Below are 27,784 nucleotides of genomic sequence, written 5' to 3' on the forward strand. Positions count from 1 at the left end.
TTCTTTATAACATACAAATGCCCATTTACAAATAATACACCAAAATGAATAAAAGTTTGGATACCAAAATGAAGATTTGTTCCAACTGATATCGTGCCTTCTGTATACAAAGGTCCTTGTTTCAAGTCCATTCCCCAGTGGTGCAATACAGGACACAATTGCAGAACTGAAGTGCTTCTAACAGCCATTTTTTCTTTCCTTCCTGAAAGCCCAACTGTTGTGTCCACATAGTCACTGACTGAATTAATACAATATATCCTTTTTTTTTTTTTTACTGTAATCTTGGCCAATATTGAGACATGTCAGGTTCACTTCCAGGAACTTGAACTGGAACTGACACACCAGGGGAAATGAGTCCTAGAAGTGGATGAAAGAGATAACCATGTAGATACTCCCTTTGCGAGACAGGCATGGAGTATGAATTTGTAGGTTAAAAAAAAACTCAAATACTTTCTAACATTTTAGCTGTATTTTTTTAAATTTTCAAGTCTTACAAACAAAAGCAGCACCTTCAGAAACCAGCTCACCTGTTTACACATATCTATTGAAGCCCAAGTCCTCCCACTCAAAAGAAAAGGAAAAAACCTCCATTTGTTTGTATGTTTGGAACTTGACCAAGAAAGCTATCTCTGGACAACCAACATGGTACTTTTCAGCCGCACTGAAAGGCCTAAAGTCCTGGAGGAGCTACGTGGGTGGAAAGTCTTCCAACAAGCTCTCACCGTGCATCCCAGAGAGCCCTCCCTGGTGAGCTTTGGCTAATCTCTCCTCAGAAAACTTACATTCTCAAGCCTTGTCTTCATATACAACTTCTAGGGCAAAATTTAGGAAAAACAACTTTGCTTTTTGTTTATATGATGTCAAGTTATTATCTAGCTTGACTGAATTCCCCTTTGTAACTAGTTTTTCCTAGAGAAGCAAGCAACAAAGAGAGAAACATTCTTTTTAGGTAACCTCTGAGTGAAGGGAGATCACCTGGCAGAAGGAGCTGCACAGGCCGCCTCTGTGCAGCCTGCGGAGAGCAGAGGCTCACCTGTGGACGTGGTGCCCGTGGTGCCCATTGGCTGACTGCTCATGTGTGTCTGCATATGTGGGGGGGTGTAGGTGTCGTAACTCCGCCCGTTCACCGAGGGGCTGGTGGGCAGCATGCAGGAGTACGAGGAGGTCTGGCTGGGGACTGGGGGCTGAGAGGAGAAAGGCAAAGCTGTGGTTACCGAGAAACCCGCCACATACCCACATGCCCTGGCTCCCCCCTCCCTGGGAGCTCTGCCAACAAGTCTCATGGCAAAGATGCCCTCAGGTAATATGCTGGAATCCCTTAGGAGAACTCGAAGATCAGCCTCCAAGCAGTCCTTCCACTGGCCACAGCTGGAGTAAAGCTGCCTATGCGCCAAACTTCTGAAAGTGCTATAAATTCAGACAACTGTTGAGCTAGACACTTGGCACTATCCATAAAATTAATAGGATTTTGTCCATTTTCATCTTGGACCTCTGCTGGCATCTACAGAGTAGCTATAGTATGAGGACTACATCAAAACACACACACCCTTCCCTAAAAATCCAATCTATTTGGGAATCCAGTGACCCCCAAATCCCACACCTCAAGCTTTGGGACATAAAACGGGGAGGAATGTCTTATAAAATGTGGTTTAGGGACCTTGGGAGCCTTTCATGGTTGGGCTCACAGGATTAAAGATTCTTTGAAGAGGCAGATCAGAAATAATCTCAGATTAAAGTGGTCAGAAGAGTCCGTAAATGCCTAGCCTCATCCTGAGAATTAGCTGGGACTTCCCTAAAGACCCTAAAACTCAGGTTGTTTTAGCCATAAAATCATGTTGCTACCCTCTTAAGAGTTTGGAACGGTGATATTGAGGAGATAAACCTTTCTCATAACTAAATAAGAAACACACAGAGCTGGGGCAAAACCCTTCATGAGCCCACAGGGGTTTATGCCAGGGCAGCAAGCTTGGAATGAATGAATAGAAGCGTAATGTCAGGAAAGAGGAAGATAAGAGTATAATTCCACTCTGCAAACTTTAGACACGTTTAGCATTCCAAGATTCATATTCTCAGAGAGGGTGACACATTAGAGAAGGTTCAGAGGGGGACACCCATCCTTTATAAAATGATTAAAGATTCTGGTTAATCAGATGAATTGATAGACCAGCACTCCGGCACTCCCAAAATTCAAAGAGTAATTTTTTCTGAACAGTAGATTCATTGACAGTTTTTATTTTCTTTAGGCTATATATGAATACATGTACATTTTGAATTATATATGTTATGTAATTTTTTTAAGTCATTGAAATAACTTGACCCTGCATCAATCTATATGTGGAAACACTATAATAGAACAGCAGCATCTATTTAATAGTTTCCAATTGTTTTCTCATATACACATTTTGCTATCCTCACAGAAACCTAGATATTGCTATAATTTACAAAACTGAAGAAGACACTCAATGGCCTTATTAAAGTCAGCAGATGACTGCTAACATCAAGTTCAAAGAGGCAAGCAGGCCTTGAGGGCCCTGCCAGAATTTCAGCTTGCATTTATTTCTAAATCCCTGAAATAACCTCCTCTAGGCAAACTGACTTCTGCAAAGTTCCAAGATAGTTATAGCAACACCAATTAATGGACTGTTTTCTTAATTTACATTAATTGCACTATGGCCAATAATATCCAGATGTAATAAAAATAAATGTGAATAATTCTCTGAAATTGCTTCTCTAACTGCTTCTGTATTAGTCTGAACGTTTCACTATTATTTGGATTAAAGATCCAGCAAAAGATGTTCAGTAGAGAATAAACAATCTGTGTAACCCCAGGACTGTTTCCAGCAGGGCTCAGGCTGGCCAGTCTTATACCATCCAGCATTTCTCACTGTTGCACAAACAGGAGAGTCCTGGGAAAGTTACTGCAGAAAGGCCATCAGAAGACCAATTTTTTTCCCATCAAGAACCCATCCAGCTCCAAATTCCAATCCACCCCACATAACTTACGTAACTGCCATTATAAAGGGTTAACCTAGTACAGGACCTAGGGCATGTAGCAGCTGATAAATAACTGGGACAGAATTGAGAGCAGAGGTAGGGTGTTATACCCAAAGAATAGCATCAACCCCCCAGGCAGCTAGGGAACACCACCAACTCACTACACAATTCACAGCAGAGACACACTAACTTTCTAGCAAATACCTCCTATTCCCTTTTTTATTTGCAAAATGTAAAAAGAAAACTAGCCCCTCTTCTATGTTAAAGTGTACCCCACTATGCAAATATCGATCCCATTCCTTATCTTTTTATCCTTCTTTACTAGTTTATCACACATACTCTAAATAATGTCCAAAATGTATACACAGGATATATATTCATTAATATGAACACACTAATATAAGTGCAAGTTTATATGTACACTAACACCTTACTATCTAATAATGTGCCAGCATTATTTCCATTTTGTGTTACAGTTTCAAAACATGCCCCATTCCAACCCAACATTATCAAGCTAATATATCCTATAAGCAAAAGGCAAATTAACTGGACTGAACATCAGGTTTGGGTTTTTTTTTTTAAGGCATGGATCAATCAGTCAATCAACTAAAAGATTGAATTGACTGTTTGCATCTCAGACTTGACTGGGCAAGCCGATCAGTGTAGTGAGCAGGGCTCCCCAGGGTACATACACAGCCCGTGAGGTCTGTGGGCCCTGACCATCTACTCCCTGCTTCTCCCAGGCGCCTGGTATGCAGGCGGCCGCCAGCCTCACTTACTTGCATAGGCAGGTTATTGGCCATGGTGAAGCTGGGCATGGGTGGCAGAGCACTGTACGTGTTTGTGAGGGCTGTGTCTGTTCGGCCCAACATGGAGCCAGAGGTGAAGGAGGAAACTGCAGGGAGAGGGACACGATGTTAGGGAGAGTCAGAGAGCCAAGGGCAAACAGGTTAAAATGCATTTCTTAGTAGTATTAATACTCCAAATTACCAGGTGTGGTGGGTTGCGGGATTGGCTGGTAGACACTGGTGCTGAAACTACTGCTGATGGGAATGTGACTAGGTGTGTTGCTAGCCTGTCTTCTCTGATTCCTCAATTTTTCTTCTCTTCTCCATTTGGCCCTTCGATTAGAAAACCATACCTGGAAATCAAATGGAACAGGTGAACCTTGTGTCGACTCCCAGCTCAGCCCTGGCCCTGGCACTTATGCCATCCAACCCCCGTCCCCTGACAGCAGCCAGGTATGCAGCAGACTGAGTCTGTTAGCACTTAAATAAACCAACGGTGTTCCCCAGAAGCACCTTTGTCTCTAGAAAAGACAAATGATATGCGTCACAAAGCATGAAACCACAGTCTCTGGGTACCTGTATTCTTGCTTCAGGTAGGTCTATTTTGGCTGCTAGTCTTTCTCGGGCAAACACATCTGGATAATGGGTCCTCTCAAACTCTGAAAGAGTAAGCTGAGTTTTCGATGGTGTGCCAGACGACACACAACGTGTCACCCAAGCCCTGGATCAAGCGGGTCCCCACCTCCCCACTTCCGTTGCCACCACCCGATTCCCTTTAAATTGTGACTACTGTTAGTTTGACTGTACTTAGAACTGTCCCACCAGAACCAAGCTAAATTTTCTTTGGAATGACATTCATTTAAGGACCCTTCAAAAATGATTAGCCAAATCATTTTTTCTTTATGAGAAGTGAGACTTTAAGCCTTTGAATTACTGGTCCATGAAAAGAAGAAAGAAAACAGACACATACACACATACTGAGAAGATGCCCAGGGAGAAAAAAACAAAAAGATGGAAAGAAAAAGGAAAGCTTTTCAGTCTTCTATGCAAAGGGCCCTGGCTAAATTTAGCCCTTTGTACTGACGATGTGGCATTTAGTTTGATTTACTGCTTCTTTACTTTGAAAAACTCCATCACCTTTCTCCAGGGCCTCAATTTGCTCTTGGGTAAAAGATGTTCTATTTCTTTGCAGCTTCCTTTTCAGCTGAAGTCGCATTTGGGCCTCATCTGAATCTTCTCCGTTGGAACTGATGGAGTTGGTATTCTCTCCCCCTCCTTCTTGTTGCTGGCAGCCATCTGGAACAAAAAGAATAGGACAGTATGAGAATTTGGAATAGCATGGAGCCTCCAAAAGGGGCTTGGAATAGCCATAAACTCCAAGAGCAATCTATTCAGACAATCTTGCCAAAACATTTCCAAGTGTCAGACTTCTTTTCATAAAAGGCATTAGTGACATAATGTTACCTGTCCACCATTTTCTGTTTTATCAACACGTGACTATGCAATATAGACATGGATAGAGTGGCATTTTTTTTTTCTGAATGACAAAACCAGCTCTGAAGTTTCCAGTTAAAATGCTCTTACATAACTAACCTTAATTCCCCAGATGCCTCACCCAGTTCCCTTGCCCTACAGAATTTATTTACCTATGGCTATGTTGGGAAAATAGAAGAGTGATGTTCAAGATTTCAGCTGATCTATAATCATTAATTCCTATCGAATCAATTAGATGTTGATAGGTTTGTAGAAAATGCTATTAGGAAACCAAACCAAGCTTGTAATCTTTAAAAAAAAAATATTTATCTAGTTTTTATTTGAATTCTGCACAGTCAATTTCATTTTAAAGGTTGTGAATTTAGAAGTGCTCGCATTGTTCTGCAGTTTTATTCAACTATTGTATGAGTGCGCTTTGCCTTGACACCTATTACGAGCACAGCTGTAATTATATCATCACCAAGAACAGGCTATAATTGCTGAAAATGGAATTTTATATTTAGATAAAAGGACTGTCCATTCTTTGTAATGTGTTGCACCAGAGAAAAGTAAGATTTCTTTTAAATTTTTAACGTGTAATTTTAAAAAAGAAATAGTAGAGAGTTCACTAACTAGCTAAATATGCTATGCTGCAGCTGAATCCTTGGCATATCATTTAAGTGGTACATTTTTAATTAGGGCATTTCCACCACTTTTAATGTAATTTCTATCATTAAACCGGAGAAAGTTTTATTGTTTTCCCTTCCTGCTTGGAGGGCAAGATGTGCACTTGGGCAAGCTGTCTCTCCACTTGCACCTTGCTCCTGAGGCCACAGCCTGTCTGAAGGGAAGGATTCCACCCTGACCGGGCCGCCGAGGCCCAGCTGGGTCCTGGGCCTTGGGACCGATGTCCCCAAGGGATACCAACAGGGACTGCCCCCACTCCCACACCCCCATGTTAGAAGCTTGGCCAATTGGGGGGAGGGGACTCTCCCGGCGCCTTGGTGGGAATCGACTTGGCCAGGAATATCATTTATAACCAGGAGACAATAGGCAGCGCCTTCAAAGAGTTCAGGGAATTGTGACAGGATCTAGTGGGATCTTTTCAGGAACTTTGAAATGTTTTAAAACCCCAACTTTCTTCCCCATTTAAACAGGCGGATTCATCGGCACTGGCCACCATATGGGCCCTTGGAGATCTATTGAGATGACCACCAACACTTGAATAGCGAGGGGCTGCTTTTCAACACTGCACAATGCCCCGCGAGTAAGGGAAACTATTAAACTCCTGGGGCAGGAGCGTTGGCAAACTTTCGTGGGCAGAATTTTGAGGCCACAATGAACGCGGACAACAAAAGGATTCTCTTGAGGCGTGCAGCGGGCCACATTGTGTTACAAGAAGCCCAGTCAACAGACTTTTCAGTGAAGTGTGTTAACCCCTCTGCTCTGCCATCATTAATCAATGTCCGAAGAGCGGGCGCCTCAATGCTATTTAGGGCGCTTGGCTGGGGGGGATGAAGGGGGGATGGGGGCCAGGGAAGGGGGTTAGAGAAGGCAGGGAGGGTGGCTGGAGATTGGACCGGTGGCGGGGAGGGGGCCAGGCAGGGAGGAGGAGACCGGGGTCCCAGGTGGGGGAGGGAAGCAGGAAGGAAGGGTGTGCGGGAGTGTTGAGGAGGGGAGGAGGAGAGAGAGATGAAGGAGGAGAACTCCGAAGAGGCAGACGCCAGAAAGGTATATAGGACAGAAGAGAGTGCTGAGAGGAAAAGAAGACAAGAGGATGGAGCCAGAAGGGGAGAGAAAGAGGAAACGGAAGGGAAGGGAGAGAATTAGTAACTAAGCCGGCTCTGCTTTAAGGTTGTCTTGCCTAGGTGGGAAAGGTGGGGGGCTGGGGCAGGGCTGCTCAGCTGAGGGACAGAAGCTCAACTCACACGTGCCGACACAGTGTCTGTGCTAATCTACTGCCCCAAGTTTCTGGGTGACTTTCAAGGAGTTTTCAGGGAATGAAATGAAGAGCTCCCCTTCTTTTTGGATTAGGAGAACAAGGAGGACTTTAGAAATTGTCCTTTTTGGGCAGCTAGAAAGGCCCGCTGGTTTACTGCTTTTGGAAAACACAAAAATCTGTGACCCTCAACATTCAGGGCGCTGAGAACACAATGTCATCTTGCCAGGGTGGTCACTCATGCCTTCCGGTGGACCCCAGTCCTTTTTCTGGCACATTCGATCTCACCAATTAAAGCCGCCTGGGTCTCCCTCAGAAGACCCCGGCAGATAGCATTCTCTGCTCTAGTTTGCTTTTGTGACATTTTCCCAGTTTTACAACACGGAGATTTACACGTGCTCCCACCCCTCCGCCCCCCCACCCGCCGCTCCGCCCCCACCCCAACGCAAGAGTGGAGCTCACTTGAGAATTGACACTTAGGAGGAAAGTCAAGGGGGTTGGAAAGCTGAGGTTGGGGTGGGGCAGAGCAGAATTAGAGGCAAGTCAGGAGAAACCCATGCCAGCAGCAGGATCCCTCCCCAACCCGGCAGGCAGCGTGAGCATGCACCACTGAAAGTTTATTTGCTACTTTGGAAGTAGCAACTGATCTCAGCAAGCGCCGAGGGAGCAGTCCCTCGTAGAGTGGGCGTCCTTTTTTTTTTTTCCTTTTGTGGTTGTACCTTCCACTCTTAAAGCTTGAACAAAATAAAACTAGAAGTTGGATCTCAAATGCCCCACATGATAAACCTAAATGGCAGACATTTAAGATATCTTCTTTAAAAGGCGCTCCCTCAGAGCGCGCAAAGAAGGGGGCTTCAATGGGCACCGTCCACCTTCCAGCCTAATCCCTGAGAAGGCAAGTGAAAGCGCCTCCCATTATCCCAGCCCCAGGACCATCTGACGCTGGGGATAGGATTTGTTTCCTGGAAGAAGGAGGAGAGAGAGAGAGAGAGAAAAAAAAAAAAGAAAAAAGACGCTGGGAAATAAAATCATTCCTTAGTTTCTTAGTGTCTTAATCAGTGAGGCGGAAAACAAGCAAGAAAAGATAGCAACCCGGTTGCGGCACCTTTTCAGCTCTGGAGCTCGGATCAAAACATTGTAGCATCTGTTGAAAAAGAAACTGACTAAATCCTATAGAGGGCCTGGGTATTATGGGCGGTGGGGGGATGAGGGGCGGAGATAAGAAAAAATCTCCGTGATCCCTAAAACCACCAAACCGCTGGAGAATTGAGGCTGGATAGAGTTGTCTCTTGTCAGCCCCACGTCGGCCCGATTTTATTCACCGCCGCATGGCGTTGATCAGATGGAAACCATATTTGTCTCCCTCTGAGACCTAACCTCGCCTTATGCTTTCGGAGTAATGGACTCTTTAAAACCCCGAAACGGCCTCCCGAGCTGGGACGGGGCGAGGGAGGGAGGGGAGCCTCCTTAGCACCAAAAGTCTGAGGATTCCGGGCACGTCAGCCGCCGCGGAAGCTCGCCACCAGCGGCCGCGGCCCCCCAGCCCCGGGCGGCGGCCGAGCCCGGGGGACGTTGCCGAGGAGTGGGGTGGCGGGGGCGGCAGGGCGACTGGCAGCTGGTGAGCCAGAGTTCCCTAGCAGCTCGGCGCCTCGAAGTTAAACAGCTCCGGAACTAGCGCCACCTCCCGCCGCAACCATCATAGCCAGGTCCTGGCAATTGGGCTCTCGCTTCCCGCGCTCACACTCCCTGGGACGACAGGCCGCCCAAACCCGGCACCACCTCTGGTGGGAGCGGTGGGGCGGGCCAAGCTGCTGCTCTGGGCCTGGGTCCCGCTCGGGAGGCAGGAGGGGATCCACTCTCCAGGCCCCACGCCGACGTGAGCCTGGCGCCGACAGCCCACGGCGAGGAGGCTCTGGGCTCAGCCCTCCCAGACCCGGTCACTGCGCCCCGCGCCCTTCCGAGGCTCGGACCCCGTGGGCCAGACTCCGCAGGGGAAGGGTCGCCAGGACCTCAGATTGCCGGGGGCTGGCGGGCGGCTGCTGGGGAGGGCGAAGTTCGGGTGTCACAGGGTGTGCACACGTGGGACTCCTACAGTTTCAAAGGTCAGGCGAGGGGGTGGTGGAGTACACTCAGCCTGCCTCCCCCTGTTCTCACCGGAGGCCGGAGTGGGCCCTAGCCGACAGCCTGCGGAGGCAGCGCCCCCGTGCGTGGGCCCGCCGCGCCGCGGGAGGCCGTGGGTTGGGGCCGCGCCGGAGAGCCGGCCGGTGGGGCCGCCCCGGGAAGCTCGGGCCGGCGCGGCAGGAGGCCTCGGCGGGCTAGCGGCCGCGCTGGGAAACACGGAGCAAGCGCTTTGCTCCCTATCTTCCCAGTGTCCGTCCTATATTGTTTTCCGCTCTTAAAACTGACATGTCTAATTGGCAATTGGTGCCGAATCGTGTCCAGAGGTCTCTTGTGGAACATTTCTACAGCTGTCTCCTTCAACTAGACGCTTATTCATGTCGCCTTAATGAGAAACAAAACGTTCTCTAATGAGCAATTACAGAGCGACAGGATTGTTCCCATAACAAATTCTTGCGAGTGACAGAAGCATCCTTTGTACCAGATATTTCGCATACTGTTACCGATTTTCCCTTCTCTAGCCCGGCTCGGTGGAGGCGCAGGGCACCCGGAGCCGGTCCGAGATCGCACGGGCGCGGGCAGCCCAGTCAGCGTTCCGGCGCCACTGCCCCCAGCCGGGCCCGGAGCCCCCATGCTTCCTTGTGCTCCGGGGAAGGAGACGCCACGTCCCATTATCCCACATATTATCTCCTTGTCACTAGGACAACAAATACCGATTAATCTTCGGAGTAAACTGTTTCCTATTCTTGACCGAGCTACCTCGGTGTGTGCAGAGGAGGGGACAGCCAACCCACCCCACCGCACTCCCGTCTGCTGGTCTTCCTCCATCTCTTCTCACAGATCCTGGGATGGCCCAGAACCCTTCTCTCCTTCCAGCCAGAGAGCAGCTCCGGGAACCCAGAAGTCCAGCTGACAGTATCCTCACCCCATCCTTCTTTGCACTCACCACCCACAGAGAGTGGGAACTGAGGGCTCAGAGAGGCAGAGATGAGAGGAGGGAGATGGTGGGGTGGCTTTAGCTGTGAGACCACCACTTCCAATGCCTTGTCCTCGCCAGGCCCTGCATCTGGCTGCTCACCCTCTCATATCCACCCTACTCATAGTCACATCATTTGTCAATTACAGCAAAAAGCAAAACGATACAATTATGTTTACCTCACAGTCTGTCAGTGTGTTAACTTGTCACACTTCTACAGCAAGGGGGCTCTCCGTGCATTTTAATGGCAGATCTGAATAGGACACCACACAGCTAGCTCCTACACACACACACATACTCCTGCCCATAACACACACGCGCGCGCACACACACACACACACACCAGCCCAGTGCATACTATTCCTGGCATACACAACCCTTGAATTCCCAGGCCAACCAGATAGTTCAACAAACACCTGCATACACAGTGCAAGTCAGTGTATTCCAAGTCTGTGAAGAGTCTCTCCACTATATTCTCCAAGCACAGAAGCCAAGAAGGAGAAAGGGTGCGGGACAAGAGAATGGGCAAAGGGTTGTATGTATGAAGAGTTTTGATGATGGGTGCTCAGGTTTTACCTTGCGTAGGTTGTCCAGGCACCGAAGTCCCCGGATACCAACCCGGGCGGGTGCCCCAGCTTCCGGTCTGCCCATTCAACATCCTTAGTTTATCATACATGCCATCTGCGCCCATCTGTTGCTTTTCACTAGCCAGGTTGCGAAGAACTCTGTTTATTGATGACACCTGGAAATCAAATAAAAATCCAACCAAATGGTAGTGTCTCCTGAAGACACAGTTGCCCTGTAAGTCCCCATCTCAGCATACCCACCCACTTAAAGAACACCCTTAACACATTAAAAACTCTCAGCCAACCTGGGACAGTGAGTAGATTTGCAGAGACATGTGGATAGAATGACACCCATCAATTTGGGGATGGAAACTTGGGTGGGTGAGTGAGGGGACATTTCCTTCACCACTGCTCTGAGTCTCTGGTGACCTAACTCACATGGTTGCTTCGCTTTGTTAAAAAAAGTTCCCCCAAAAAGATTAAGACTTGGTTTAGAGCTTTTTTTCGCTTTGTTTTATATTAGGGTAGAAATGGATGTTTGACACCTTCAAGCAGGTGATTCAGAAGTTAGAATCTGATTTTCATTTTCATTTTCCTTCTTGGTTCAAGTGCCTTTCCCAAGGTGCCTCCGCCCTCTACATTGCAGCATGCAAATGAGGTGAACAACTCCCCACACTTGACTCCCATTTTCCAGATCATAAAAAAGGTCAGAGTGCTCTTCTCAACATCCCCAGGTACAGAGGAGACATACGTGGAGCAGGGAGGAGACAAAGACAGAAAGATACTGAGTCAGGGGAGCTGGTGAAGAAAAAATGGTAAAGAGGAAAGAGCATGGAGCTTAGGGCAGGGAGGGGGAATGTTCTCAGTGAACTTACACTTGGTATATTATCGTTGGTACAGACCCCCTCGGACAATAATCTGTCTCGGATTTCCCAAGCAAAGATGGACGGACACTCCCGCTTATACTGGGCTATTTTGCTTACAACTTCTGGAGTCGCTACTCTTGGTTTACTACCACCGATTGCCCTGGGTCTGATGGAGCCAGTCTCGTAATACCTGCCCAGAATTTTACTCACACATCCGTTGGACACCTGCATAGGGGAAGTGGACAGAAAACCACATTATTAATAATTTCAAGACAAAAATAAAATTGTTTAAGTATGCATTAAACAATGACAAGCTTACGTTTTGATTGTCCAGCACTTGGACTTTTGCATCTGCATGGGTCTATAACACAAAAATATACCTTCAATGGTACGAGAACTTACTGTAGAGAGCTTTTTTTTCTTAAAATTACATTTGTAGCCCTAAAAACTACAAATATACTTTCAAACAGTTTGAACTAAAAAAAACCCTACGAGTTTTTTCAAAAAAAACTTTTCTTGAACACTGCCTCAAGATGCATCAAAACGAAATCAGATTCATTTTCTTGTGCTGCCCTTGCTTAAAGTGGTGTTATGTTTTAATGAGCAAAAGGGGCAAATAAACCGAATTTTTACTTATTTTTCCTTTAAAAATATGCCCAATTGAGTAAATGTGAGCTAGGGAGAAAAGTAATAGCATTTGCCTTTTTAACTCAATATGTATCCTTCATGACTATGAATATGAAGAATGCAAATATCTAAAATCTGAGGTAAGCATGGAATAAGGGAGAAGGGAATGGAATGATGCCGGTTTATATAACTCAGCTTATTATAGCTCATAAACTGTTATCACAATTAATTTTTTTACCAAATGGAAAGAGAAAAGTGTTTTTTTTTAATTGACACAAATACATTTTTTGTTCTTAAGCAGATGAGTTATTTTATGTGACTGACCCAGGTTGAAAGAGACAGGGAAGGAAAGGGGGAAGCGGGAAGGCAGGGGAGTGGTGTGGGGCCAGAGGCGGGTGAGTGGGTGGGCGAGGAGGGTCCATCATTAGCAGCGTTTGCAGTAAGAAATGAAGAGAGGGCGTTGAGAGTGGAGGGCCGCGGGGGCGGCGAGTGGGGCGGCGCCGGGAGGATCACCTGCAGAATTCGGGAAATGTCGCACGGCCGAGCCCCGCTGTGAGCTAGCTCTACGATCTTCTGCCGGGTGGAGTCCGGCAGTGGCCGCCCGTTGACAAAGACACCACCGAGCTGATTCACTCCGCTGTGACCTGAGGAGAGGAGAGGAGGAGAGGAGAGGACAGGGGAAGAGGAAGAGGAAGCAGAAAGCAGAGGAGGAGGAGAGGAGACAACCACAATGGACCCTCAGCTCCCTGCCAGCCCGGGACAGCCTCCGCTAGTCGTCCCCGCTATCAGTCACAAACTCCAACAGGACCCACAGCCCCGCCAGAGCACCAGGCAGTCCAGCCTCAAGCACAGCCGTGCTCTGGCCCCCGGACTGCGGAAGCACCATAAACATATGCCAAAGAGCAAGAAAACAGGCACCTCACGCCACCAGCCCAGCAGTGCCCCCAGCCCACTACTTCTTAAATGCCTCAGCCAGCCTCTGAAACCACAAGGTACAAACAATCAGCTCAAATAACACCCCCCAAGAGGTCCCCTCTGACTGTCACAGCAAACTGTGGAACCCACACTGAATCTCCAAGGTCTTTACATTGTAGTTGGAACCATGACAGCAAATCCTACAGCCCTTCAGCGCTCCCTTGGACGCCTGAGTCCAAAACGTCTCCTATCACACTCCAAACTCTGGCGAAGGCACCACACAAGTACCGGAGTTTTTAAAAAAGAAAGAAAGGGAGGGGCAAAGGGAAGGAAAAAGGAGTAGAGAAGAACCAGAACAGCCTATCTGTGGCTAGTAAACCCCGACCTGGGTTGTTTCCGTGCCTTCACTGCCCACTTGATGGTCGGAGCCCCAGAGAAGCCCCAGCCACAAAGTAGTCCAGCGTCGCAGCAGGGCCGAGAGCTGGGAGTCCGGAGGTCTGTTTGCACCAGCCGCAGCTCGCTTGACCCTACTTTCACTGTGAAACTTGGCTCTCCTGACAGCCCACGATACATATTAGGAAAAAACAAAAAGCGAAAAGGGAAAGACCACACCAGTGTCCCCCCATCCCTCCTTTATCTCAAAACCTCACCCTATTGTGTGATCTTAGAGAATAGGAAGAGGAAATTAGCACCTCTCTGTAGCCCCTTCCCCAGAAACCACATTCACACAAATAAAGCTAATTGCCAATTTCCATTTCCTTAAAAGTCTCCAACCTGCAGCCCCGACTCTAGAGAGCAGCCCTTCCAGGAGAAGACGTGGCTCCCAGCTCAGCTTTCCAGTTCTCTCCTCTCCTCTCCTCTCTTCTCCTTGGAGCCTCTGATAAATTGACTCCAGGAGCCTGAGCTTCTTAGCAATAAATAAGCTCCAAATATAGAAGAGGGGGGAAAATATGATGAGCCTCTCTGACATTTGTCTTTAAAATAAAACTAGCTGCACGTCAAGTTTGAGCTTAATTTCTGGAAATAGGCGGAAGTCGCTCCAGATCATGCACGGAAGGCTAATTGAAAAGATCAGTCGGGGCGCTTGTGGCAGCCTTGTCACTTTGTGACAGTGCTCCGCTCCGGGAAATTGCATCGTCACGACAAACAGGACCGTGATAAAACGACCCTTTCCGTCCCTATTTGTAGATCACTCAGACAAGATTAAACTGCACTCTTTCAGCCCTTCGAGGGGAGCCGCATTTTCAGGGTAGCCAAAGGCTTGGCGCAGATAGGGGGGAAACTCACTGAATGGGGGTGGGGTCAGAGCTTCAATTCAATGAGAAATGACAGGCATTTGGGGGATCTGGACTCCCAGCCCGGCCCAGCGCGAGCTGAGACATCTTGGGGACACCGTTTCTCCAACAAAGCAAGGCCTAGTCTGTACTTCCAGTTTCCTCTACATTCCCTTCATTGCCTTCGCTTTGCCTCAAAAGACCCACCTACAGCTCCAGCTACGGAGCTTTCCCTTTGGGCGAAGGGAGCTTTCCCTCAAAGAGAAAGGCTGCCCCACAGAGAGAAAGACTTCCAAACTTCATGCACAGCCTGGGAAATTCCCAGTCTGTGAATGCCAAGGCGAGTGAGGCCGGCTAATCCTAAACCTCCCTCCTTCTCCCCCCACTGCAAAAAATAAGGTGCCTGCCTCCACAGAGACCGCAGGCGGGTGCTTGCCCAGGAGACGCCAGGGCCACGTCGCCTCTGCCAGCATCGAAATGGCAGCGAGGAAGTGCAGTTCTAAGTTCCCCTTCAGAGGTTAAGCCTCAATCATTATGTCCCTTCCCTAGGGACGGCTGGAGAGCTAGCCCAGTGGCGATGATTATGCACCTAGAATTCGACCGCGAAGCATCTGATAGGAAAACATATGGTGTCAATTTGGATGCTCTGCTCCTTGCGCACACCCGGGAGGAGCGGCACAAAGCCCTGCAGGCCGGCCCGCGACCCCGTGCCCCTCGGAGCCCAGCAGCCAGACCGAAGCGGCAAATGCTCGGCCCTGCGCGCCCTGGCCAGGCCACGGAGAGTCTGGCGCTAGGGAGCCTAAGCTGGGAGAGGACCCTGCTGCCAGAAGAGGTGGGCAGACTTGCCTTCCCAGGAAGGGTGCCTTCTGGGCCAAGCCCCAGGGCCTGGCAGGTTCTGCACAACTAACCCACCTTAAGGCTCACCATATTTGAGCCCTCTCCTGTGCCTTAAGCCCACCAGCTGTGCAAGCATGAGGAGCAGCTAGCGCCACCAGGGCCAATGGATGAGGCGCCTGGGACCCTCTTCCTTTGGCAAGGGAAGCTCGCTAAAAGACTTAAGCCTTTCACACCCCTACCACAGCTGAGGCCTTAAACTGCATCGAGACTCCACACTTCAACCCAGGCCTAGTTTCACTGGCCTCCAGTCTTGCCTTGCCACATACCAGCTCCCACAGACTCAGCAGGAAGGTGGGCTGGGGCCTAAGGCACCTGGGCAGAGGGAGGATGAGAGACACTGGAGCGGGGTAATCAAATGCACTTTGGCCCTGCAACTACCAGGACGCACACAGCTGCAGCTACCAGGGCTGGGTGGGCCTCAGCTTCCTGTCTCGACCCAGTAAACCTTCTCTCACCAGTGCCCCTTAAGAACCCCAGAGTTTGAATTTACCTCCTCATCCCCACCCAGGCTTACGTGCCCTGCTCTCCTTGTCTCCTAAGGCCCATAGCTGGGGTGGGGAGGCGAGGAACTGCCCTGAGAATAACTGGTGGAGGGGAGCCCCTGACCCCCCACCCACCCATGGTGGAAACATTCAGTCTTGGCTGTGCCTAAAGGGGCCTCCTTCTCTTCCCGCAACTAGAAGCCTCCGCCCCGCCCAACTCAGCCCAGCCCCTCTCTCTGGGGTCAGAGCCCGGGCAGGGGTGGGGAGGAGTGTGAGTTACAGGATTTGGGGGGGATGGGGTTTCTCTACCTCAGCTTCACAAACTCAAACGGGCTGTTCTGAAGGGCCCAGCCCCTGTTCTTGCAGGAGCTGGAACTGCAGAGCAAATGCCCTCCCCTCTCGGGTTGCCAGGCCTGGAGGGGGGCGCAGCTGCCTCAGGCCCCCAGGCCTCTTCCCTCGTGCCAGGCAGCCTGACTGGCACAGATGTCGGGAACCTCTATGCCCTCCCCTGACCTGCTGGTCTGTGCTTCCCCAGCCCGAAGTCTGAGAAAGACCAGTGGCACTTACTGTTCTGCATGATGGCGCTGGCTGGGGGCCGTGGGATCCCACTGGACTCGAATATGGGGCTCTGTCAGTAAGAATATAGTCATTAATCCTGGGCTTGTGCCAGGTAAGTCTATATCCCAACCAAGAATGACTTGGAGCCAAGACAGGAGAATGCCCCTTCTTTAGGAAATGATCCACTCTGTCGCTTGGGGCAATCTGAGGGTCATCTCTGCCCTCCAGTGCGTGCAACACCTACACTTTGGGCTACAAACAAAATACTCCAATATTCCCAATCTGTTTCCCCCAAATCCATTAGTAGTTAACCCTTTAATCAGGAGAAACAATGACTCAGTATTGAATTTTTCCTTTATCTGAATAACAATGAAGAAGCATTCTGAATCTTTTCAGTTTGGGAGCCCAAAGCAGCCACCACAGAACTTGCCTGAAATCTGGGATGTTTGTCCACTCTTACAATAAAAGGTCTCACACATCTGCACGCCCCTAGTTAAAGTCTTCCCCCTAAGACAAAACAGAAGAGAAAAGTATATCAAACTGTGGCTCAAAAGCAGAGGCCCATGGGCTCTCAGAGGGGAAAAAGTGCACCTAGGGCTCAAACTGCCAAAAAACCCTAAATGCCAGAGTTATACCCATATTTCCAATGGCATCTCCTGCAGAAGTCCCCACCTTTTGGAAGTGGCTACTCTGGCCCGGTTTGGGAAAATTAGAGAATTTGACATGTCAGGGACCCATGTTGCAAACTATCAGGAAACAGGGAAATAGAAGAACAGGTGAAACAGCGGGGTAAGGAACAGAGGCTGTGGACTGATGCCTGAAGTTTAGAGGTGGAGAGAAAGGGATCACAGAACTTTGGGGTGCCTGGTGGTGCTGGCTCCGGCCGGTGGGGAGGGCTGCAGAGCCATTCTCCCTTCTCAAGGAATTTCACCTCCTCTGTTACTCCAAGGCCCCAGCACCTATCTCTCTGGTTACCCCTTCATCCTTCACTCTCCCCTCTCAAAGCTTCCCAGTCAGGCCCCCACTCCACCCATCTCCCAGCCCTTCTGGAACTTTGAAAGTGACGAGCCAACTTTTTTCCCCCAAGCCTCACTTATTGTGATTAACTTCTCTTTTGGTGTTTAGATCTTCCCCCCTTTTACTGTACTGTGACACACGCTGTCTACCTCGCCTCACTGCTTTAAAAAGTATGAACAGGAGGGGGTGAGCGTGGTCGACAAAGCCTACAGACAGCGAACAATGGCTTCTATTCTCCAGCTCTCCCCAAACTCAAAGAGCAAAACCGAGTCTCCCTAACCAGCAACACAGCTTCCAACCAAATGTACCAACAATCCACCAACTCACAAAGGGAACAGAGGGACACTTATCACTTTGTAAATCCTGACCCAGTACGATTCCCCAAGATTCCCCCTCCACCACTGGCTCCCTGCCTTCCCCTACGAAGGTGGTTCTGGGGAGAGAAAATAGAAAAGTAATTTCTTGTTATAAATATCTGGAGGTAATTGTGTTACTGGTGTGAGTTGTTAGGGGCTGTAAAAAGATACAACGGCACCGTGGGGAGCTCAATTGGGAAGAAAGAGTTACAATAAAGAACCCATTCAAGAGGTTTGCAAAAAGGGGGGGGGGTAAAATAATTAAATAGTCACAGCATCATTTCTCCTATTTAAGAAAAAAACTAAACTAAAAAATTCATTCTTTGTCCTGTTTTGCCTGATGTGATTATTAATTTTGCCTGTTTTCAAGCAAAGAATTCCAAGCACATTTTTTTTCTCTTCCAGGCCATATATATATATATATGGTCTGATTTATTAACTAGCTGGGAGGCAGCTTAAATCCATAAAAATAAACTTAAGAGAAAGACTTTTTCCCAGCTTCTGAAGTGGCCTGATAGCAGCAGAGGGCTACCCAGTTACCCCTAGCTGGGTTGGCTCTCAAAGTCTCCCTCCTCTCTTTCATTCCCCAGGAGCACAGTTGTATCCAGTACAGGCAGAAATCCCAGTCTGAGCAGAACGTGCCCCCCTACCCCCAAGTGGGGCTCTGAAACTACAAAGTAGTAGCAAAAAGGGAGAAAGGGAGTAGAACTCTCTTAGAAAGGGCAAAACTTCCTGAACTCCTCTCTGCAACTCACGATGTACTCAACCACAACTAAATGCTCCCATCCTAGCCCGTACATTCTTGAAACTATTTTTAAAAAATCACTAGCTGATTCCAGAAAGGCCTGGCCGATTAATTTTCGAAGCAACTGGGAAGGTAGAAGCATTTCAAATTCTGGTTCTGCTCCATTCCTACCCCCATCTCGGCTAAGAAGCTTTCTAATTACTTAAGTAATCATCGTTAACACTTAGTGGAAAAGTAACCTGGGAAGCCGGGCACACCGACACCCGGAAGCACTCGTGCACAGAAACACCAGACACCCCTAGCTGCCGCCAGAGCCCCCAGCTCAGCCGGGGGTTTCCTACAGTCCTAGCGGAGTCAGAGACCCGCGTCAGGAACCCAGGCGACTCCAGACAACTTACAGTTGCTTGGGACCTTGGTCCACTAGGCCACTGGGCCACTGTCTTCCCCCATCTCAGAAACAAGCTTCAGCTTTCAAATGCTGTTGTTTTAATTGCTTAATTCTCAAAATCCATCCCCAAAACTCCTTAGCTAGGATGAAGGGGCTTGCTTACTTTAGGCCTTGTCAGCCCCCAGCCAAAGAGTAATTAGCAATTAAGATGACAAAGTTTCACTCTCTAGGGCCAAATAAGATAAAAACTAGTCAAACTGCCTTCAGACGTTTTCAAAGGTTGCCGCCTATTAAAAAATGTAATGTCAAAGGCAACAACTAGATTTCTCCTTGGTAAACTCATCAAGCCTTTCAAATTCTTAAGATTTTCATTTCATTTTCTGCTCCCGCCCCCTCCTCAGACCTTCCCAAGTTTGAGTTAAATATCCAAAATAGTTTAGGGAGCTTTGGAGAGTATGAGAGAAAAAAAGAAACCACCATCACTTTGTTTTTAAACTTTCTAGAAATCACTCATGACTGGAGGACCGGGTTTTTAGCACTCGAAAAAGAAAGCATTTCCACTTGAAATTCAACTCCATTTCCCCCCAATTACACTTGCTAAAATTCAGGGCTATTATGGTGCACGGAGACTGAGAAAATCTGCTCAGGGAAAGAGGCAACAACTTTACGAACTTTGAAAAGACACTTTTCCTCCTGGGGTCTTAGAATCGAAAAGCTCTCAAATTACTCAGACTAATTAGCTGGGAGAGGATGTGATCAGACGGAGGAGAAAGCCAATGCTTTCATATTTTTCTTAAGGCCTCACAAAGAAAAATTCAGGGGATTTGGATTATTAAAAAAAAAGCAATCCACCTTTCCACCTCCAAACTTGTTGAAATGGCAACACCGTGTGCAGCTTTGTCAGAGGAACACAAGGAAAAATACCCACCGAGCGCTGGGGACTGGAGGGCAGGGAGGACCCCAGCTTTCGCAGGGCGAGGGCGAAGGTTGGGAGAAGCCTGGGGAGCAGAGAGTTTTCAGGATTCGAGCCCTGCGCTCAAGTCGGGGCCAAGAGCCTAGGAGCTGGATGGAAGCGGACAATCCTCCTGCTCGGCTCCGAGCTCCCTCGGAGAGAGCGTCCGACCGCCTTGGCCTGGTGGCTTCCTCCCCGGCTCCCGCTCGCTCGTTCTTTCTCTCTGCCTCCAGCGTGTGGCTGCCTTGCCGACTGACTCTGCTCTGGCTGGCGGCGGGCGCGGTGCCCCTCGGCGCTCGAGTGCCAGCCGACTCTTCCGTGCCCGAGCCGAGCGCTGCACAAAGCCGGCGGGGCGGCGGCGCGGCGAGCCGGCTCCCTCGGCGATCTCTCCGCACACCCGCTCTCTGCGCGCTCGCTGGGCCCTAGGCTGGACAAAGCGCCCGGCGGCGGCTGGTCTCTGCAGCCGTTCCCGGGCCTGGGGCCCCGCAGAGCCTCTTCGTCCTCTCCCGCTGGTCGGGAGCATTTGACGACGCTGGGGCCGGGAGCCGCGGCTGCTGCTGCGCGCCGAGCCTCGGTTCTTCCTGCGAGCTCAGCCCGCGCTGGCGCTGGGGTTGAGCCGGCCGCCCTCCCCGAGCCCTGCGTCGCTCCCGCTCGCCGGCCGTCGCCCTCCGACGCGGGCTTTCGCTGGAAGTAGAAAGTTTGGGCTCCTGCGTGGAAACTTCTCCGGCCCAACTCTCCCGGCGTTGCAGTGGGGGAGGGGACCAGCAGAGGATAGGAAGGAAGGAGGGAAGGGGGAGACCTGCCGGAATATTGCAATAAAAATGAACCAAGAAGAAAGAAGGGGACTCACCTTTATGAGGCATCCTCTCTCGTCAAAGCTCCTGTCAAGAGTTTTGTTTGTTTGGTGATTTTTTGCGGCTGTTGCTTAAAGACCACAATGATTTGAAATGACGGTGTTCTAAGGGAGTTGCTGGCGAGAGTTTTCTCCACGGACGCTGCTGGTTTGGTGTGTGAGAGCAATTCTCAGATCCCTGGGAAGGAGACAGAGATTGACAATAAAATGGGCTGTCAGCGGCTGGCGAGTGAGAGATAAAGAGTGTGGGTGAGGGAAGTGGCTGCAGCCAGCACACCTATGCTGATTGGTGATGGCTCAAGTGTGTTAATGTGTGTGTGCCGGCTCCCGGCCTCGCCTCCACCGCTCCTCACTGGCCCATTAGCGAAGCCTGACCTCTGTCATCATCCTCCAGCAAAACACTTCCTCCTGCGCCTGAACCAGAGCGGGAAATGAGGCCGAGCCACGGTTCGCTTTTCAAACCCACTAATCACTCCACAACATGCAAATGCACCGCTCGCTCCCACACAAAATATTGCTTTATGCAAAGCAGCGCCGGGGCCTCGCGCCAGCCGATTGGATGCTCCCTCTCCCCGCCTGGTGCAATTGGTCGGTTTGTTTGAATATGAATACACTTGTTTTCTGCCCCGCCGGTGGGTCCCGGCTGCTCTCCCCGGCGCAGGGCCCCCGCGTCTGGGCTCCGGGGCTGGCGCTCGCCGACATCTCTGGGCTCCGAGCTTTCCTGGAGTCAGCGCGGCCCACAGTGTGGCCGAGAACTTGAGGGGTTGAGTGAAGGCCGCTGAGCTGGGGGTTGCATCCCCCTGCCCCCACTAAGCTGGGCGCGGGACTCCCAGTTTATGAAGGGAACAAGTTTCTGCAACTCTGCGCAACTCTTTTTTTGCCAACTCCAGCGCAGCTTGGCCTGCCGCCCCGCCCCCGTGCGCCCTCCCCTCCCGCCCCATTCCCATCCCTGCCTGGGCGCTGGGACATAGAGCACAGCAGTGGCCGCGCCATAGCCCACCTGGCCGCTAGGAAGAAGAGAAAAGAGGCGTGAGCCGCACTGTTCCCTGCAGCAACACGCGGCCGGAGGCTAAGGCGAAGCCTAGGCCGAGGAGGCCGCGGAGCTGGGAACCCGGGGAGGCTGGGCGGCCTCCTCAGTCCAGGGCTCCCGGGCCGGCCCATTCCCTCAGCCTCGCTTCCCTGGGCTTTTCTTCCGTCCTTTCTCCTTTCAGAAGCGGCGGTGCGCAGCTGAGTGGAGGCACCGACCGGGCTGGAGAGGCCCGAGCAAACACGCCACTTACTTTGTGTACAGAGGGTTCTTGTGAAAAGCCCTGAAGAGTCCTCACCAAACACTCACCAACTTCTCCCACGTGCCGTTTGTTGACTAAGTGCGGCGGCTGCTTTTCCAGAAGCCGGAGAGGAGGGGATGAGAGGGGGGAAATAAGAGGGAAGGGGGAGATGGTGGTGGCCGGGGATGGGGGCGATGTCCAATGCTGGGAGAGAGAGAGAGAGAGAGAGAGAGAGAGAGAGAGAGAGAGAGAGAGAGAGAGAGAGAGAGAGAGAGAGAGAGCGTGTGCGCGCGTGTGTCCTCGCCAGGGATATCGGTGTGTCAGCATATTGGTTGTGTGCCACCTGTTATCTGTGCGTGGTGCCTGTATCCTGTATCTTCCCACCACGATTCCCTCTCCTGGGTCTGCTCAGTTCACGAAGGCAGCTCCCCTTCAGCCGTTGCCAGAAAACCGAAGAGGAAAGTAAGTAAATGGCTTTTCTCTTCTGACCACACACCAGAGGTCCATTTGTTGAATGCCGAACGATTAGGACACACCTCAGTACACTCCAAAGGCGCCCCTCCGCGCCTGCAGTTAAGGTGACAGGGGAGGGAGAGGCTGCCTAGTCCTGAGAAGTCCCATGCATTCGGAGCTTGCAGGCCCGGCGCAGGGAAAAGAGGGAAAGATTAGGATGGGGAACGCATCCCAGAACCCGGCAGTGTAGAATGGGGTTGGAAGAGCTGAGGTGGGGAAGCTGAAACAAAGCCACCCCTGGGTACACTTGACTCCTCTTGACTTATGAAAAGTGCTGAAAGTCAAAGCTCATCAATAAAGTCTGTGCACCCACGTCTCCCTGCTGACCTGCGCTGTGGCATCTGCCCCTGGGAGTGCCCCTCAGACTGTCAGGCCTACTCTGGACCTCACATTCTTGTCCCAAATCAGGACCCTCAAAGGCTGAAACCAAGGGGCCAGGTCAGAGCTCCGGAGGAGTGGAGGCCTCTTCCCCGCAGGCCAACGCTGGAGTCACACAACCTGCTCACCATCTCGGCCTGGGGACGGTCCTTCCCTGGCCCAGACGCACCCTGCACCGGGAGAAAACTCAGGCCAGAGGCGAAGGAGGTGACACCAGGCGCCCAGGTCAGCGACCTCCGCGCTGCAAGATTTCGTAGGACCGCGACTTTCAGAGGATCCCGGGAAGTGGGGCAGTGGGCCCAGGTCCCAGACCGGCAAGAGTCTGCGTTCTTTTTCTCTCCCCATTTTACTTCTCAAACAAATATTAAAGACCCTTGAACTCAACTCCACTGGATATAAGCGAAAGGGAGTGGGGGAGACCCAGAGGCCCAGAGACTGTCCGAAGTGGAGGCGAATATCATTTTTACAACCTCAATTAGCGACCGAGTGGATTAGCACCTTCTTAATCTTTGGTTCGGAAAGAAGCAGCAGTAATCTTGTTGCTATTTTCCCCCAGGGCACACTGGCTCTTTGAATCAGCTCCTTCTCCCACCCCGTACTACCCCCACCTCATCTAGGAGAAAAGTTTTAACAACAAAAAAATCATAAAGAGGCGAAGAGCCGTGAGCGGATACCACTGACGTCATTGGGTGGGGGTGGGAGCTGGAGAAGGACTCTTGGAAACCCCTCTGCACAAACAAGAAACAAGGACTTGCTGCTTCCAACGTGTCAGTATTTGGGGGAGAGCGCAGCCCGTAAGGAAGGCAGAGTTTTCAAAGTTTAAGGACAGCGAGATTTCTCGTTCTCTCCGAACTAGGCTCAAGGAGGCTGGGGGTGCTGTTCTATCCCGTGGGAGCCTCGGGCGCCCCGCCAAGCAGCTGTTCTGGGGGCGACACGGCCGGTCGGGGTGCTGGGACTGAGGTGCAGCGCGCCAGGGCTAGAGGTGTGCGCAAAGCTGAGGCAACTTGCAGGTCGCCATTTTAATTGCGGGTTCCAACACGACCGAGGCCCACTTGCTGCCCACCAGGGCGTCGCGCCTTTGGTTTCTGTCTCGACTCTTCCTCTCCCTGGGTCCTGCCCTGTCCGCCGCACCTTGGCGCCCAGGGAGGACAGCTCGTCCTCCTGTTCCTCCAGGGCCGCCGGGGTCATCCCACCCGGTAGGGGGAGGCTCTCTGTGTCGAGAGAGTCACGCTGGGGATCGCCGCTCGCTCATAGCGCCCGGAGCCAATGGCCAGTATCGGTGCGTAAGTGTGAGATCGGGCAGCGTCTCACCCTCAGCGGTCCCTGGCATTCGCCTGTTCCGCTGCCGAGGTTTCCGGTCCGGAGGCGACCTCGAGCGAGGCAGAAACTCGCCCAGCTCTCGGGGATATGCTTTCGGCTCCCGGCTTCGGAACCAAGAGCCTCCCACCCGATGTTGTGACACCTCTGAACTGTCGCTTTCTAGAGCCAAGCAGAGTCGCAGGGCTGGCGCGCTGGGAAGGGTGGCAACGAGTCTTTCTTTGGAGGAGGGAAGTCTCCGCAGACACCTGCGTCAATCTGCAGAGCCTCAAAGGGCACTCTCTCTGCAGGCCCTGGGAAGATGGGTTCCCTGGATAGCGGAGTTGGCGAAACGGGTCAAACGAGCGCGAAAGGCAAAGGAGCCCACCCCTACCTCCCAGTTCCGGCCGCCTCCTCCACTCGGGGCCTTTCTCCCTCTCCTCTCTCCAGCAACCTGCAGGTTTCCAGCTCACCCAGCAGCCTCGCTGAGCCCAGAGCACCGCGAAAAGGAGGAGAGCCAGGAGCCGGCCGGGTGGTTTCTCCGGGCTGTGGCCACGCTCAGCTGGGGAAAGCCGCAGTGCCTCGCCCTTCCTCGCTTCCTGCCAAATGGCAAGTGTGTCGGGGTGCTCTCTGGGTTCAGTCGCTTCCGTTCACTTTAGGCGGCAAGCATCTCTCTTTCTCTCTGCGCTCCCCTCGAAAAATACTTTAAAAACAACATTGCTCACTGGTATCGCAGAGAAGAGATCCCTGCAGCCCGGCAGGTCGTACTCCCAAGGCTTTGCTTCTCCGACCCCACACGCTGTAGTCCGGACAGGGACCAGGTTTAAAACCCCTGATATGTAGGGCACTTGGAATCAGTGGCACTCTCCGATTTTTCAAATAGGGTTCCTAGGAAAGTTTGCTTTCCATTTCGTCACCCGAGAAGGTTCCCCATCTGCTCTTTCCTCTGCCTTTAAGAGGCAGGAGTTCAGCTTCAAACGAAAAGGAAGCCAAGGCCACCTCTGTCCCTTCTCCCTGGAGATCCCCTCTCTAAACAGAGGTTTGTTTTAAAGGCCAGGGACCGACTCCTGCAATTTGTCCTGTAGAGGAGAAGGGAACACGCGGGCTGGGGACCAGGGTCTCTGCTGAGGGATTTGAGGCTGAGAAGGAGGAGGGAGCAAATGTCAGGGCTGGCTCGCTCGAGCAGCCAGGGAACCGGAGCTAAGCGTATCGGGCTTTTAAAATGACATTGATTGGGACAAGCTGTTCCCCACCCCGTAAGAGTTAATCTGCCTGTTAATCAAGGCACTAAGGGGCTCAATGCGAGTTTTATTAGCGATTGGAGAACAGAGGCGGCAGCGAGGGATCAAAAGCCGGGATCCCAGATATTTGTCAGCGCAGTCACCAAAAAAAAAAAAAAAAAAAGTATTTTCAATTAGAGGACAATTCGGCGCTTTTCATCACTTTCTAACTCAGCCTCACAGATGGTGACTTTCAAACCTGGGTAGCGGGGAAAACCGATGCCCCGAGGCAGCCGTGGAGCGAGAAGCGGGGGAGGAGCTGCGGGTTGGCTCCAGCGAGTTTGGCCGGGAAGAGTTGGAGAATTCTCAGCCTGGGGCCCTGAAGCCTCAGATTCCTCCCGAGAGAAGAAGGAAAAAAATAAAACAACAAATAACACCACCAGTATCGAAGTCCATCCCTCCTGGTCAGCAAGCCACTACTCCGGTGGGGCTCCAGCGCCAGCCCCAGCGCGCAGCAGCGGGTGGGCCAGAAAGTTTGCGCATTGAGGGACTCTCCTTCCCTCTCTCCAGCGCTGCCCCCTTCCACCCCGAGGGGCGTTAGGTTCCCTTCGGTTTTCCTTTCAAATTCTTAAATAAACAGACAAGTAAACACCCAGGCCCTGAGAAAATTTGAGTAACTCATTTTATAATCCAAATTATATGAGCGGATCTGAAGGGGTAAAAAAAAAGACAAGCCAGCCACATAACTCCTCTACTCAAGGAGGACACGGGAGTGACAAAGCGACAGAGGAGGGACCCGCCTCGCCCTGGGCGCTGGGTGAGGACTCTGGTCAGAGGTAATTATGTCACTGAGTCTTCTCGCCGTGACAGCCGAATAAACACAATCTCCAATAAACATCTCTAATGAGGGAGGAGGCCCAAGGATGACTGGGTTTGATTTATGGCTGGAGGAGAAGGTCCACTTCTCACTGTGAAGCGGGCAACCTGCTCGCTGCCCAGCTCTGGAGAAAGGAGCCCGAGGAGCAGAGAACCCAGGCCCAGGTAAGGAGCACGGCCCAGCGGCCACTTCTCATTCCCCTGCTTCCGTGCGGAGGTTGGCACGGGACGGCCCCGCTCAGAGCCGAGCAGTGGTCCCAAGCACCCATCACAGATAGATACCAACGTCCTCCGAAAGTTCCCCTAGGAGGTCTAGAGCGACAGGAGCACGGCTGGGAGTGAAAGGTGAGCCCAGGGCCTGACCTGCAGGCCTCCCCAGCCATCTACGCCCTCCCCGGCATCTCTGGCCACTTGGGGATGGACTCCCAGAACTTTGGTCCTGCGGAACCACGAGTTAATCTAAGTTGGAGGCTGTCCCTTCCCTGACCCACTTCAGGGAAACTTTTGGCACCTGACTTGGGCCGTCTGGGGTTAGGAGAGTGGCTGGGCACTGCTCTCCCAGCCACTCAAGTCCCCGGCTCCTCTGGAGCCCACCAGCTTCCCACCGAGGTATCAAGCGCAGAGCCGAAGGTAACCCGAGCCCGCCTTCTAGCTCAGTGAGAATCGCTAATTATTAGGTCTTCCGAAGTGAAGCTCAAATCACACGCTGGGGGCTTTATGCGTTGCCCAGCTCTAAGTGCAGCATTCTTTCGTCCTCTTCTCCTCTGCTTCTTTCTGAGAAACGAACTCCCATCTCTAAGACTTTGTTTCGGTCCAACCATCTACACTTGGCAACCGCGGGAAACTTTTGCTGCACTTCGTCCGACCTACAGCGCGGCGTTTGCAAGCGCTCCAGGCGCGGGTAGGGACTTCACGCGGGAATGTCGTGAACTGCGATTCTAGGGAGTTCTGGGTGCAAACTGCAACCCCGCCCTTGCGTATCTCGTAATCGTGAGCGGCTTCTGCAGAAGGTAGCAGATTCCCAGCTCCTTCCCACTCCCTCCAGCGGGGCACCAAACTGGAAGTTCAGTCTGGGGACTGGCTCATTTTGCTACTTTTGCAGAAAAGCACACTCGGCAAAGCAAGACACTTTCCCACCCCTATCCTATCCCACCCTCAGTAACTCCCATCTTTGTGTGCCTCCTTTTAAAAGCAAAAAATCAAAGCCCTGGGCTACTTGGGGAGGACTTGGATTGGATTGCCCGTTGCGGGCAGAGGAGAGGCGGCGGCGGCCCCGGGCAGGGCCGGGCCGGAGCCTGAGCGGTTACCTGGGAGCGGAGGGCGGGGAGGCAGGTGAGCCTGGCGGCGCCGGTTCCCACACTTCTCACCGCCGCTCGGCAGGGGAAGTGGCAGATCTGACAGCTGCGATCTACGCGAGGACCTGCCCCAGAGTTTAAATGTCAATGATAA

General features: G+C 51.3%; 1 protein-coding gene across 8 annotated transcripts; it reads right to left on the reverse strand.

Annotated features, from left to right (window-relative positions):
- Window positions 1-27,784, reverse strand: PAX6 (paired box 6). 8 transcript variants are annotated; one of them, XM_036891819.2, is made up of 14 exons: window positions 27,643-27,784; window positions 20,782-20,962; window positions 16,904-16,980; window positions 16,483-16,543; window positions 12,861-12,991; window positions 12,040-12,081; window positions 11,730-11,945; window positions 10,865-11,030; window positions 4,920-5,078; window positions 4,359-4,441; window positions 3,985-4,135; window positions 3,774-3,889; window positions 1,034-1,184; window positions 1-357 (listed from the first exon to the last, which is right to left on the reverse strand). In XM_036891819.2, exons 4-14 carry the CDS (start codon window positions 16,490-16,492, stop codon window positions 272-274), a joined length of 1,311 nt encoding a protein of 436 aa, XP_036747714.1. In that variant the 5' UTR covers window positions 16,493-16,543; window positions 16,904-16,980; window positions 20,782-20,962; window positions 27,643-27,784; the 3' UTR covers window positions 1-271. The 8 variants fall into 8 exon arrangements, with proteins under 8 accessions (XP_036747714.1, XP_036747717.1, XP_036747715.1 ...); XM_036891822.2 differs by lacking the exon at window positions 27,643-27,784 and adding an exon at window positions 21,785-22,099; XM_036891820.2 differs by lacking the exon at window positions 27,643-27,784 and adding an exon at window positions 21,160-21,449.

This window comes from Manis pentadactyla, chromosome 9, assembly GCF_030020395.1.
Source record: "Manis pentadactyla isolate mManPen7 chromosome 9, mManPen7.hap1, whole genome shotgun sequence".
Classification (NCBI taxonomy): Eukaryota; Metazoa; Chordata; class Mammalia; order Pholidota; family Manidae; genus Manis; species Manis pentadactyla.

Excerpts from the sequence above, each read along its gene's own strand:
- PAX6 (XM_036891816.2), bottom strand. The coding sequence starts at position 14,232 with ATGTCAGAGAGGCTCATCATATTTTCCCCCCTCTTCTATATTTGGAGC. Across the intron at positions 12,992-14,036 it reads CTCTAGAGTCGGGGCTGCAG|GTCACAGCGGAGTGAATCAG; the intron begins GTTGGAGACTTT and ends TCCTCTCCTCAG. Across the intron at positions 3,890-3,984 it reads CCCGCAACCCACCACACCTG|TTTCCTCCTTCACCTCTGGC; the intron begins GTAATTTGGAGT and ends CTCTCCCTGCAG.